At 47.1% G+C, this 13670-nt stretch overlaps 1 protein-coding gene across 9 annotated transcripts in view; it reads right to left on the minus strand.

The window, feature by feature from the left end:
• Nucleotides 1–207: 207 nt before the first annotated feature.
• Msra (methionine sulfoxide reductase A) overlaps nucleotides 208–13670 on the minus strand; it is a 333241-nt gene continuing 319778 nt past the window's right edge. For all 9 annotated transcript variants that reach the window (XM_063234968.1, XM_023561460.2, XM_063234965.1 and 6 more), the window contains one exon: nucleotides 208–929. In XM_063234968.1, the coding sequence (XP_063091038.1) occupies nucleotides 765–929 (165 nt within the window). In that variant the 3' untranslated portion in view covers nucleotides 208–764. The remainder of the gene's footprint in view (nucleotides 930–13670) is intronic.

Consider the following 13670-nt stretch of genomic DNA (forward strand, 5'->3'; position numbering starts at 1 on the left):
AAACAACCATTACTGCCACAGTTGCAAGGAGATAGAGGCATGCAGGTTTTCTATAGATTTCAATCTTAGTATTTCCCATTTTGGGGGAAATGATTATGAGAGTGTTTTTGTTTTTAACCTTCCTAAGCTCTCTTAGAGCTCCTAATTTACTTTGCTGCACTTATAAACAGTCTGAACTATGGAAAAGACGGAAGAGACACAGGCACATTGTATCACTGAACTGCAGACTTTATTAGGACAAGCATTTCTTGCAGCTGTAAGCAAAGCACTGAATTTGTCAAGCTAATGTCCTCCTCTCGGCACAGAGTGCTGAGAACAGAAAAAGCCCCTCACACACCTCCAGGTTCCGCAGAGCACAGCAATTCAGAGAATGCTTCGTGCAGGCTGCACCCGCACTGTGGGGGGGGGGGGTGGAGGCAGGACACAGAGGAGGACCCCAAGTAGTCAGCCCTGGCCGGAGTCTCCCAGATCTGGCCTGTAGCTCCCACGGAAGGCGCCCCCAGTCCCAGAGTGGGATGCAGGGTATTATCCCTTTGATTTGTTTAGAGCCCAAATGATTCAGAAAATGTCACAGTATCATTCCCTAACTTATCAGAAGACAGATAACAGTTTTATCAACTTGCCATTGTATTTCCTGTAAATTAAACCTCAATAAAACCCAGATTTTTATCAATGTACTTCAAAAAGCTACCCTTGTGAATCACAGAAGCCACTGACCCATTTGGGGAACCTGCAGGGGTTACCATGGTGGAGAAATGGAGAAGTTACTTCTTAATACCCAGGGGACAGGAAATCCCTGTGCCCCTGAGGCCGCAATAGCCATCCGGGATCTTGCTCAGGTACTGCTGGTGGTAGTCTTCCGCGTAGTAGAAAGTCTGGCCCTCCCGGATGTCGGTGGTGATCGGCCCAAAGCCATGTGCTGACAGACTCTGTGAAGAGAGAGAGCTCTCAGGACCTGGTGCTGGACACGGAACTCCTGGAGGAGGAGGAGGGACTGGCTCTTCCCTTCCCAGTGGGTGGTTCCAGGTGGGCACTTTGCCCACTCTGCTTTGGTGGACCTAGTGTTGAAGTCAGGTATGAAACAGGTTTTTTGACTCTAAAGTTTGTGATACACCTGCTGCTCACCTAGCACATGCTAGGGCCATGTCCACCCTGAAATTCCCGCAGGGGACAGCAGGCACAAATGACTTCTGGCTGCCCACTAGGAAGGACAGGCTCCCTGCCAGGACCCCAACAAGGACAGGGCCAGCCCACTCCCAGGCTGCATGGAGGGGCACAGGGCCCCTGCTCAGAGGTCCAGGGAACAGGGATCCCCTGTGCTCCGAGCTCAGGGCCAGGGAGGCTAGGGAGCCAGGTCAGGGGAGGACACGGCCTAGGGGCCTGTGTCAGCCCACCCCACCCTCCATGACCCACTTTAGGTCCCGGTGGCATCTGTGTTGATGTCAACACAAGCTGGGGGAGGCAAGCAGAGCTATCTGGGGCAGGAGACGGATTAGGAAGTAGAAGCTGTTCCCTGTGGAGGTTAGCGGCCTCCTCTGCTCAGGATGGCAGCTGCGCCCTGGTTCCAGGGTGTTGTAAGCCCGGACTGTTTGAGCATCAGGCAGCAGAGACCCCACCCAGTGACGGACTACCCTCGGTGCAGAGCCACAGAGCCTGTCCATCTGTAGCCAGGACCTCCACCCTGCCGGGCACAGGGCATCCTGAACCAACATGCAGAGCGGCTCGCTGCTTCTTGCTCCCCCTGAACGGAAACCTTTTTCTGAGTCTTTGCTTCGAAAGTGGCAGATTCACCATCTTATAGCCACACAGCCCAGAATGGTGAGGGCGGTTGGATCAGACGAGGGGGAGCAGCCAGCTTTCTAGCAGGATTAGAAATGAGAATGAGGAGCCATCCTTGTGTCAGGTTGACAATTTCTTTTTGTAAACTAGCAATTATTGAGGGTTTACCATATGTCACACTCCATGCAAAGACTTCACACGTGTTAATTTTAGCCTCACAACAGCCCTAGGAAGGAAGTTCTATTATTATCGCCCATGTTTAAATGTGTGTGTCAGATATTGTGCCTTGATCTCCGATGTCCTCAGCTGGCCCTGGGACTGTGGTGGCAGAAGGTCTGGGGACCACATTTCCCAGGTCCAGCTGCCAGCGTGGCGCATTTTAGGCTCCACCAATGAGAAAAACCCAGGTGGCAGCTCAGTGTAAGGAGGGGCTATTACCTGCAAGGTGCCAGAGTGAGGTAGGCAAAACTGTCTGCGAGAGCTCTTCCTGGCCACCTCCTGGACAGTGGGCAGACAATGGGCTCAGGCGATTTCTGTAACTTCTTAGTATCCTCAAGTCTAACAGTGGACTTTCATCCTCATAGCCCTCATAACAATTCTGAACGCCTTAGGCCGCTTGGGCTTCCTGACTTCCTGGCCCTTGCAATGATTCTTAAGATGCAAAATTCCCTTTATAAACCCACCCTGCTTGGAAGGCCTTGAGCATTTTCTGTCTGTGACTTAGCCAAGCCAAACTCAGCACTTGGTAGCAGAATTGTGTTCAGGAGACAGACGCCGGCAGGGAAGAGGGTCAGAGACTGCCTGACTGGCACAGAGAGGCCGAGGCAGGACCGACCTCCTGGGGATGGGAGGAGCCGGTGCCCACTTGTGGGGACGCAGGTAGCTGTGAGAATGGAATACTGTGGAGAAAATGACCAGCAAGAGGCCTGTGGGTATGAAGGCCCAGACAGCTGAGAGCTTATAAAAAAGGAAAGTTGCTAGTTTCAGAGAACTGGAGAACTTCATGATGGATGGAAAAGCATTGCTTCCCTCCTATGTCCAAAGTCTAAAGAAGGGCTGTGGGCAGGGATTTAGCTCAGTGGTACGGGGCATGAGGGGCAAGCCTGAGGTTCTGAGTTCAATTCCAGGCACAAAAAAAGGAAAGGGAGAGGGGGAGAGGGGGAGGGGGAGAGAGGAGGGGAGGAGAAGGAGAAGAAAGGCTGGATCTGGAGGGCTCTGGCTTTAGAAAACCTGGAAGGCAGGCATGTGTTGCTTACCCTCAGAGCCTACTGGCCCATGCTGCCAGGCCCACCCACAATGACACCTGTCCCTTGATTGCAAATGCTTCCCCATTGTGACCCTTATGTGTAGGGGTTCCCAGTCTCCTTCACTGTGGGTTCTGGGACCCCCCAGCTGGCCATCCAAGCATCCTCCAGGTCTGTTCCTCCTGCAGGTTGGCAGCCCCGGGGCCCCTCCTCACCCCTGACCCCCGACTCCCTCCTTCACAGGTGCATGAATACAGAGGCTGCAGGGAGCGGGTCCCAGGGGTCTGGCAGCTCTAGGGCAACAGTGCAGAGGCCAGCTGGTGAGGATTGGGCAGTACCAGCCTCGGCCACCAGATGGCAGTCCCTTCACTCATGAAAACCTCTGACCGTGAGGAACCTGATGCAGAGCAAGCACGGGGGCTGCAAAGGACAATGTGCCACCGGCCAGAGTCCTACAGGGTCACCTCCCAGCTAGGGACTCTTCTCGTGGGAAGACACGCTGTGCCCTCCCTGAGGCTCCTGGTCCTGCCCCAGGTCCCTAAGAGGACCCCATGCTCTGCCCAAAAGAGGATTAGTTCAAGTGAAGCTACACGCCTGTGACACTGTGCTGCATGTGTCTGTGTGAGCATGCGTGTGCATCTTGTTGACATTTTGAGAGGCAAATAAGTGAAGCCTGACACGTTTCTAGAAGCAGCTGTCATGCCCTCTCAAGGACTAACCTCGTCCTTTCCCCCATGGCCCCGGAAGCCTCCTGTGCCTTCCCTGCCTCATTCCCTTCCTGGACAACACTTTCCTCTGTCAGATCGAGTTCACCACGGGGCTCCCAGAGGAAGGGCAGGAAGCATCAGTCCGGCACTGGCTCCAGTCCCACATCTCCCTGCCTCCCCAGGCCCTCCCACCTCACCCTCCTTAGGGGTCACCTCCACCTCCACACAGCCCCCACTTCTGCAGCTGTGCAGCCAATCTCTGTGGGGCAGGGAGAAGAGGGGCTCCATTAGGCTGAGGCAGAACCTCAAAAAGTTTATTATTTCTTCATATTATTTTTCTTCTCCTCTCAGTTGATGCCACAGACCAAAAACTCTGTCATTAGGACAGAACATGAAGCACTTGCCTATAACCCCAGTACTCTGAGAGGCCGAGCCTGGAGAATTCAAGACCAACAGGGGCAACTTAGCAAGAATCTGGCTGCAAACAGAAAAATAATAAAGGGCTGGCGATGTAGCTCAGTGCAAAGGCCCCATGTTCAATCTCAGCACTACAAAGAAAGAAAGAGAGAAAGCAAGCAAGGAAGGAAGGAGAAGAGAATGAAGGCCAGCAGAGAGCTTGCCCAAGGTTGCTGGGGCGCAGGAAAGCTGGACAGCCTGGCCCCTGCACCCTCAGAGGGCTACAGGCCCAAACAGTGCATCCCACAAACCTCCAGAGTGCCAAGCTCACGTGTGGGAAGGCAGTGGCTTCCTGGCGGGGGCTGGAGGAGCTGCTGGCAGCCTGTCCTCTCGCTCCCATGGCACTGCCCTCGCAGTGCCGCGGGGCACATGTGCATGCCTGTAGGACAGAGGGGTGTGTACCACATGATGTGCACAGCAGCGCCTGTCAGGACACTGCATGATACACAGTCGCCCTCACTATAAAGTGACCTACACATACCTCTCGCTCCTTAGCAACTGTATCATAAGGAAGAAAAGCACAAGCTAGTGGTTCTTAACATCAGGGAGGGAGTGATCAAAGGTCTCGGTGAGAACCCAGTGAAAATTAGGGATGCTCTTCCCACAGAAATACTCTTTACCACTGAGTATCTACTTACAATTCCCGAGGATTCTGTGACCCTCTGGAGCCCAACCACAATCCCCAATTCAGAGCCTTTAGACAGGACTGCCGAGTCCAGAGCAGCCCCCTGCTCCCTGTCTGCCCCCTGCAACCACCTCTCCCAGGGCTCATGCCATCAGAGGGAAGCTTTCTCCAGACAGGTGACCCTAATTTTCCTCACAGTGTGAAGGCCCTGGAGCAACAAGAAAGGGCTGTGCTTGCTACAGGGAGAGTCACCAGAAGAGAAACTGCTATTCTAACCAGGCCAGGCCAGGCTCCTGTTTATGAAACTGAGACATCAGAGCAAGTGAATCCTCTTTCCACACCCACCAGAAGAACTCAGGCTTAAATTTTGGGTCTGTGCGTCATTATTTGTAAAATGCATATGTGTATTTGGTTTTATTTTATGATTACTTTTAAAACATTCTATTAGTATGAAATTCTTTTCCAAGAACAGGAGCCCAGGTTAGGATACTGGGCCCATGGGATATTGAGGTTTGACTCTGAAGAGCTCAGCCTGAAACTCCAGGTCTTCTCTGGAGGCAAAGGCTGGCTGCCACAAGAGGTATAGGTGCAGCTGCTCTCCCCAGGCTGCCCCCTGGTGGTAGGAGCTTATAACAGGCACATCTAGTCCTTCCAGACCTTTCCCTCTGAATGCAGACCACTTCAGTTCTTCCAGACCGGATTTTATTATATGTGATAGTATAAACAAAAACTTTTATAGACAAGGAGATTATACAGAAACCATTGTTCATTTTCTGTTAGTTGATTCTAAATACCCTGTAATACTGTCATTCTCTTGAATAGTTTTACATTGTTTTGATATATTTGATGCTACAGTATACGAAGTTATACTCAAAGATTTCAAGGAAAGAGACAATATGGTAACTACTTTTATGTCAGGATTATCTTGTGGTGAAACACTATTTTGCTTAAATGGTTATGTTTTGATCTGTGTTATTATGCCCTCTTTTATCTCAATCTCCATTTTATTATTTACTTTTTAATTTTTATCCTTTTAATTAAGGGAAAAATAAATTTAAAATAGCAGGATATATTATAGTAACCCATTTTGATTTTCTATTAACTTGATTTGAAGCCCTGTATTGCTCTCCCCATCTTGTTTTGACTGATGTTCCTCTATTCTCTTTTGCTTGATAGTACCAGGTTTGAAAGTTTAGGCAACAGCTGTGAAGATAGTGGGATTCATTATGACACCCATTCTGGTTGACTATTATCTACTTTTGAAGACCTGTAATGTCTCCAATGTTTTGGTTTTGTTGGTTTCATTCTTTACTGTTTTGTTCAATTTTATTATAACTGATGATATAGGCAATTCTATTTGAGATAGCGGGAGGCATTATGGTAACCACTGTTGATCACCTTGTATTATGTTTTTACATTATCTATTATGTCTACCTTTTGATTTTTCCGACTCTGTTCTGTTATGTCACATTTGGTTTTACTCTCTTCCAAAAAAAGTAAAAAGAACTGTAAGAGCAATAAAACCCAAAATGTGTAATAGTCATTGTATAAAAGAGAGGAAAAGAAAGTGCTCTAAACGATATAACTGCATGTATATTTAAGTGTATAATATAGACAATGATATTACTGAGTTTTGTTGGATCATTGAACAGAACTGTTTGCAGTCTCACTGTTTGAATGTCCACTTTATATGCTTTAATTTTGTAACTTGAACAAATATTTCTAAGATGACAATATGTAATCCATTAACTAGTAATTTCCTACTATTCTGCTTTTTTTTCTTTTTCTCCTTAAATAAAAAATTTTTTTTTTAAATCCCATACCGTGCTTCTGACTTGTGCACTCTCATGTGGGAATACACACACACGTGCACGTGCGCACGCACACACACACACCATGCAGGCTGATAAGTACAGTCAACATCAGTACTGGCTCTCCATGGGCAATTTCCAGCTGACCAGATAGCTATCCATCAAAACTTCTGGGAAATGATATAAAGTAATTGTCATGACTTTTCCATAAAACTGCTAGGAAGAAAACCGTCTACCCTTCCAAGCGAGCAGAGGCGCATTTAGTCCAGTGTAGCGTGAGAAGCAGGTTCAGCAGCAGTTCTGCGACCTCAGCGAGGACCCTAGAGCCCCAGGAGCTCCTGGCTGGAAGAACGGAATTGTCCCTCTTGAGTCAGCCAATCCATCGCCAGGGGGACATGCAAAGAGGACATGTTCTGGCATCAAAAGTTCCCTCCACCAGTGTGATAATGACAGAAGAGTGCTCCGAGGGACGGTGCCCTTACAAGGTGCCAGCACAGCAGCCCTGACCCTTCCCAGCCTTGGGAATGGAAGGGAAGGAAGGAGAAAAGAGGTGACACAATTAGGCCTAATGTGGTCCATTTAAAAGAGCTGCTTATGCAAATGACGGCCTCTAGACAGAAGCTCTGGCTCCCTAGAAGGGCTGCAGCATTCCAGGGCTATGTCCTTCTCCACACTGCAGCTCTGTCAAGCAGTTAATGGCTTTCATTATCTATTCCTCTGTGCCCCTTGCACTCTTAGAGGTAAATCAGTGTCTTCTGACCCGAGAGAGGAGGGTTCACTTGGTTTGCAATGCAAAATGGTAGATCTGCGGGCTGAGTTTTGTCTCTGTGGAGAAGTGGGGGAAAGTATGAGAACCTCTTGTTCGCTTGACCAATAAAACTCCAAAGCGCAGCCCTCACCCTCAGAAGAGAGACAGTGGTCTCAGCTTGTTCATAATGCAGAACCTAAGCCGTTCCCTAGACCCCCTGAGCTGAATTAGCATTTTATAATGATCTCTGATGTTACAATTTGAGAATGTCTGCCCTGTAAGACCAGAGGAGCACTCACCAAAATCCCTGGCCTCTCTCTTGAAGTCATGTGACCTGCTTTGGCCAATAAGCTATGAATGGAAGTGACTTCCATGGTGTCCTAGCAGAGGCTGTGAAGACCATACAGGCTTTGACGCTTTCCTTCCTTTGCCAAAGGGGCCATCTGTGTTCCTGGATAGGTCAGCCTTTGCCAGTCCTGAGACTTCTCTGCAAGTATGCTTTTAACTCTTCAACTTCCTTGGACTAACCTTGTTCCTGTGATGGCAAAGGAGCTGAGTGCCATGCCAGACAGGAGGGAAACAGACTCAGAGATTACCCTGGCCTCGAGGGGCTGGCAGCAGACAACTGCTGTGTGGCCTGCACGGGCCTCATGTGCCTTTCAGGCACTGTACTGGGTGCTGGAGATGAGGAGGGGTCAAGAAAGCTCTCAGGGAGTGTGTGGTCTAGGAAGAAGTCAGGCTACACACTGAGGCTGTGCCAGCCTAAAAGTGTCACACAGAGGGAGCAACAGAGGTCTCAGGATTTTGTTGGAACAGGGTGCATAGTAGCTCCAGGGCAGGCCAGAAGAGGTCCTCTGTCCACCCAGAGGTCAGACTTCTCTTGGGGAAACAGGACTTCCAGGTCATGAATACCCACTGTGAGGGGTAGGGAGTATTCCAGAGGTTCAGAGGTGCAAAGAGTGTGCCTTGGGAGTATGGAGGAAGAGAAGGCTCCTCTGCTGGGAGGATGTACCCTGGAGCAGGTGGACATCAAGAGTGGCTTGGCACATGGGTGGTCCTCAGGCAGAAAGGGCCTGTGCTGGGCAGAAGTGACCTGGGTACCTGGCACATGAGGAGGGCAGGAAGGAGGGGAAGGGAAGGGCAGGCAGGCACCATCACAGGTAAACAGGAAATGTGCCAGGCAGGAGCCCAGCAGACAGCAGAAGAGAGAGGCAGGGGCAGAGGGAGTTTATGTCTATTTCTGTGAGGTACTCCAGCACGGGCCTACTCTTCCACCACCCGACAGTGATGGTAGCACACAGGGGCACTTCCTGGGTACAGGAGGAACTGGGCCCCTCCCCCTCCTCTCTGCCTGCCTCACCATCCCCTGCAGCTCTCAGCCAAAAGGGAGGAAGGCAGAGCTGTGACTTCTTGTTAGGTCAAAGATGAGGCCCAGAGTCCCACATGAGAAGTGGCACTGCCTGTGGACTCTGGCTTAGACAGTGCACCCTCCACTATGAGAAGTTTACACCAAGCCTGCACTCAAGGACCCCTGGTTTCTCTTGATTTGATCTTTCCTTTGAGGTTGCAAAAAAGAATTGAAATGACTTTTCCCCAATGAGTTTTCCTTTCATAGCTTCAAGTTGCAGGAGGAATGGATGTGTTCTCTCTCTCTTCTCTGTGTGTTTCTCTGAGGGGTTATAATCTGCTTTTTCATATCTGCAATCAATTAACAGCAACCTCTGTTTTTGTTATATTCTTAGCATTTAGTACACAAAGGAAACCACTTTTCACTTTTCAGAAAAGCCAAGGACACCAGGTTTCACCTTGGGGATGAAATGCAGATTTCATTAAAAGGAAAGATCCTTCATTCCAATAGGTTGAATAGAAAATAACTTAAAGCAACACACCAGCTGCTTAAGTTCAGAATGGTGAATTCAGTAAGGCCAAGGAGCTTTACAGAACTCCACATTCCTCATTTGTGTATGAATCTTGGCAACTCAAGGCTGCTGGGAAGAAGATTAGTTCCAATTTGAGCAACACACAGAGTGATCAACTATGCTGGTGTGCCCAGGACTAGGGCTTATGAGGATGCAAGACTTTCAGCGATGACAGCTTCAGGCAAACGGACTTGTTGGTCACTTTAATTGTGAAGAGATAAAGAGAATTATGTCTCATATGTCACAAGCACTATGAAGTTTGTTTCACCCACCTGAGCCTCAGTTTCCTTAACTCTAAAATGAGGTTAAAGGAGAAGGATGTTCTGCCTGTTAAACCTTCTCTGTCTGACCCTTGACTTCTAGAACCTTTTCTAAACTGGGAAACTTGACCAGATAACTGATTTACTGAGATAGTCCACATAACATAAGTGTCATCCTGTCAAAGTGTGCAAGCTAGTGGGTTTTTGCACTGCTATAGTTTGGGTCCTGATCATTTCCTAAGGGTCCAGGTGGTAAAGGTTTTGCTCCTAGCCCATAGATGTACTTTAGGGGGTGGAAAAACTTTTAAAGGCAGGGCCTGGTGGAAGGCAATTAGGCCATTGGTTGGGGGTAACTTTATGGACAATATTAGGATGCCAACCCTTTCCTTTCTCTGCTTTCATCTGCCACAAGGTAAGCAGTTTTCTCTGCTATATGCTTTCACCAGGATGTGCTGCCTCATCACAGGCCTAAAACACGCAGCCAACTAACGCTGGACTGCACCCTCAGAAACCACAAGCCAAAGTGAACTTTTTCTTTTTAAACTGGTCTCTTGGGCATTTTTTCACAGTGATGGAAAGCTGACAGAGAGCGCTGTCAGAGTTGTGCAGACATCACCACTTTCTGACCACTCCCTTTTCCCTCTGTTTCTTAGACGGTATTATCTCCACTGACATATCTCCAGGTTCAAGCCTGCTTTCTTTTGCCAGCTCTGCCCTTTAGAGAACTTTTTTAAGATTGCACCTTTGAATTTTTACATAGTTCTGTCTAGTTTCAGAACATCTATTTAGTTGATTTGTGTCATAATTTCTATTTTCTTTTTGTTGTCTTTCTCCGGTGAGATACTGGTTTTATATTTTCTTTTAATTATTCAAATATGATTTCTTTAGCTTTTTTTCAGTATATTTATAATAGCCAGTTTGAAGTCTTTGTCTTAAGTTGTCCTTTTTTATTTCCTAGACTCAAACTTTTTCTTGAAAATTGAACATTTAGGTAGCAACCCTAAAATCTGACTATTTTCTCCCACAGCAAGTTGTAATTATTATTTCTTATTGCTGTTTACTTGTTTAGTGACTTTCTTGGGCTAATTCTGTAAGGTTTGTATCCCTTCCAAGCACAGCCACTGAAGTACCTGTTTTGTCAGCTAATGACTGAGCGGAGTTCCTTAAATGCCTTGAAGCTGTGAGCGTCCTGCCCACTGTAGCTCTGTGCAGTTGGAACACACATGTGTTCAATGCTATTGTGGTTTTCAACTCAGTCTTTTTAGCTCAGGTCAGTGAAATGGGCTAGAAGATGGAGGGGTCATTCGTCCTCAGCTCTTCAAGGGCTCAGTGAAATTAACTGACAGTAAGCAAATTTGCAGGAGAAGAAGGTATATGGATTTATTCAGCATACTTGTGGGAGCCATGCCAAATATGAAACTCAAAGAGGAGGTAAGATGGGTGAAGCATCAGTATTCTCTTCATAGGGGAGAGGCTGGAGTGGGGACTAAAGGCAGTTTTAGAGGAATAGTGATTATGGGGAAAATAAATGAGCCCAAAGAAAGAGCAGCCAGTGGCTTGGGACAGAGTTTCTTCCAGCTCTGGAGGCAGTGACAGGTTCCAGGCAGGGGAAGGTGGAAAGGCTCTGGGAGCACAATTGTCTTCTGAAGTCTCCCAGCCCATCTCTTGCGCAGCCCTTGGAAGAACAGATGAAAGTCTGTCTAGCCCATCATTCATCTCTTCTCTCATGGTTCATTTTTCTTTGATGAGTTTCCTAGGAAGGAGGCTTAAGAGATTTGGGTTTCTTTTGGAGGAAGTTTCCTCAGTGAGATAAGGAAACTTCAGAGAGAGCCCCATCTCTGTGGCTGGGGGTGATGGCAAAAGAAGGTTAGAAAGTCCTTGGTCCAGAGGCCAGATCTGTGCGTTTCGGTCCCTTTCATTCAAAAGTACTCAGCATACCAAAGTACCACACTTTTTTCTCAGCCTCAAAAGGGCCTTCTTGGGATATATATATGCTTGTCTACTTCCAGCTGAAGGACATTTGGCTTTCTCTCATTTAGGGTTATTGTGAATAAGCTGCCATAAACATTTGGGACTAGGTTTGTCAGTGAGTCAGGGAACACAAGTTGTATTTCTCTTAGGTCAAAATCCAGGAATAGGACTATTGTGTCATGGGAGGAAATATGTACTGAACTTGTCACCAACTCTTTCAGTGGTTTTCCAAACTGGTCACACCATTTGCATTTGCCCCTGAGATGCATGACAGTTCCCATGGTTCTGCATTATTGCCAGGACTGCTGACCCTCATTGTCTTGGATTTTGTAATTATGACCATGGACAGTGGTATATCAGGATGGTTTTAATTGGCATTTCCTTAATGATGAATCATGACCTTGGGCACCTTTTAATGTTCTTAGATTTCCTCTCTACATATGTTCTTCAGTAAAGCATCGAATCTTTTGTCCATTTTTAATTAGTCAGTTTCTTTTTATTGTTGGATTTTTGAGTTTCCTATATATTCAAAAATTATTATTTAAAATGTACAATACTGATCCAATATCCTAGTAGGCTTATATCATGATTTTGAGTCCATACTTATAATCTGATGCGTTATATATAACATTTATTTTCCTAACTACACATGCACATCTTCTTAAGTCAACTCACCTTTTCAGTTTAGTTCAGCTAACATTTATGGGGTTCCCTTCAATGATTTTACAAAGAACTAGGGAGCCAGAGTTGGTTAGTACACAGTCCCAGCAATTGAGGAACTGCTGGTTTTAAGAAATGTAGCTTAAATATGGATTCAATTAAGAAATATACAAGAATGACCACATGTAATGCATCAGCTTTTTGAGTAGAAAATGACTATTTATTTCCCTAGATGATGGAGGCATTTTCATTCTGACTTTGTAAAGGCCACTATCACTAGTAAATTCCATGTTAGAAATTTTTTTAAAGTTCCTCAGTACAGCCCTTGTGTAGAGTATCACGTACTCTGAAGGGATGCAGTTTGCACTGATTTCTGCTGCAGTTTGAAGGGGTGCTCCTGCTTCTGAGCCTGTGAAATATGATGAAAGCCAAATCCAAAGACAGAAACACTCAGTGCACTGTGCTCTCTATACGGTGCAGTCCATGGCTGGCCCCTGAAGAGTGTTCTGCTTCACTGCAGCCCAACTGTCCCCCTGCAGAACTGCTGGTGCTAGCTTCCTGAACACTGAGAAAACCACCTTGCCACAGCAACTTAAAAAGCCATCTCAATTTCTTAAAATCCTCTTACACCAGGTTAAAAAGAATGGAACTTTGCACCATTATTATTTTTGTATTCACTGATTAAGATGATAAGACTGTGCTCACTTCATATTAAGTAAAGCCTCTCCTGAGATGCCCTCTGCCCTGGGTGGGTCACATCTGCCAGCTGCAAACCAGCTGGCCAGCTTCTCCTATAGCTGAGAACTCACACTACACTGGCGAGGCTACAAATTAAATGATTGGGTTTTTTGATTATCAAAGGAAACTAAAAATAGGAGCAGAAAAGGAAAGAAGCACCATGGAGAAAGTGCACTTCAGATAGAGATTGCTCTCATGCTTCAGCCTCCAGACTCACGTGGCTGAGACTCAGGAGGATGCTAAAAAAAAGAAAGGAAAGCTGCTTTTGTCACTTTTCTCTGAAGCTTGACGATGACCTGAGGTGAGGACACGGCAAGGCCCACTAGAGCTGCTTCCCCAAGACACTGGTGAGAGGCTGACTGGCTGCCGGGGATCAGTGTGGACATGCCTTCTAGTCTAGCATCAGCAGCTCGACTTCCACATGGACTTTTCAGAAGCCTCTTGCCTCCTCCCTCTCCTAATTGCCCACGTCATCCTCATCTTCCTTATCACCATCATAATCGGGATGGAAAACCTGAGTGGGGTTAGGACAGAGCGATACAGCAATGGGATACCACTGAGATTTTTTGATTTTGTTTTCTGAAAGAGGAAGGATGGGAGGGAAGGAAGAGGGGGGAGAGGGAGGAAAGAAAGTGGGAGGAAGGCTCCAAAACAGGCAATGAGTGTTCTTTGCCAGAGCCTAATTTTCATTTTGAAGGTTCAGAACCAGTGGAAGAACTGGATCTCCCCCCAGAGAAGAGAACAGAAACATA

This window comes from Cavia porcellus, unplaced genomic scaffold (assembly GCF_034190915.1).
Source record: "Cavia porcellus strain 051 isolate PalLab524CR breed Dunkin Hartley unplaced genomic scaffold, mCavPor4.1 scaffold_24, whole genome shotgun sequence".
In the NCBI taxonomy this organism is placed as follows: domain Eukaryota; kingdom Metazoa; phylum Chordata; class Mammalia; order Rodentia; family Caviidae; genus Cavia; species Cavia porcellus.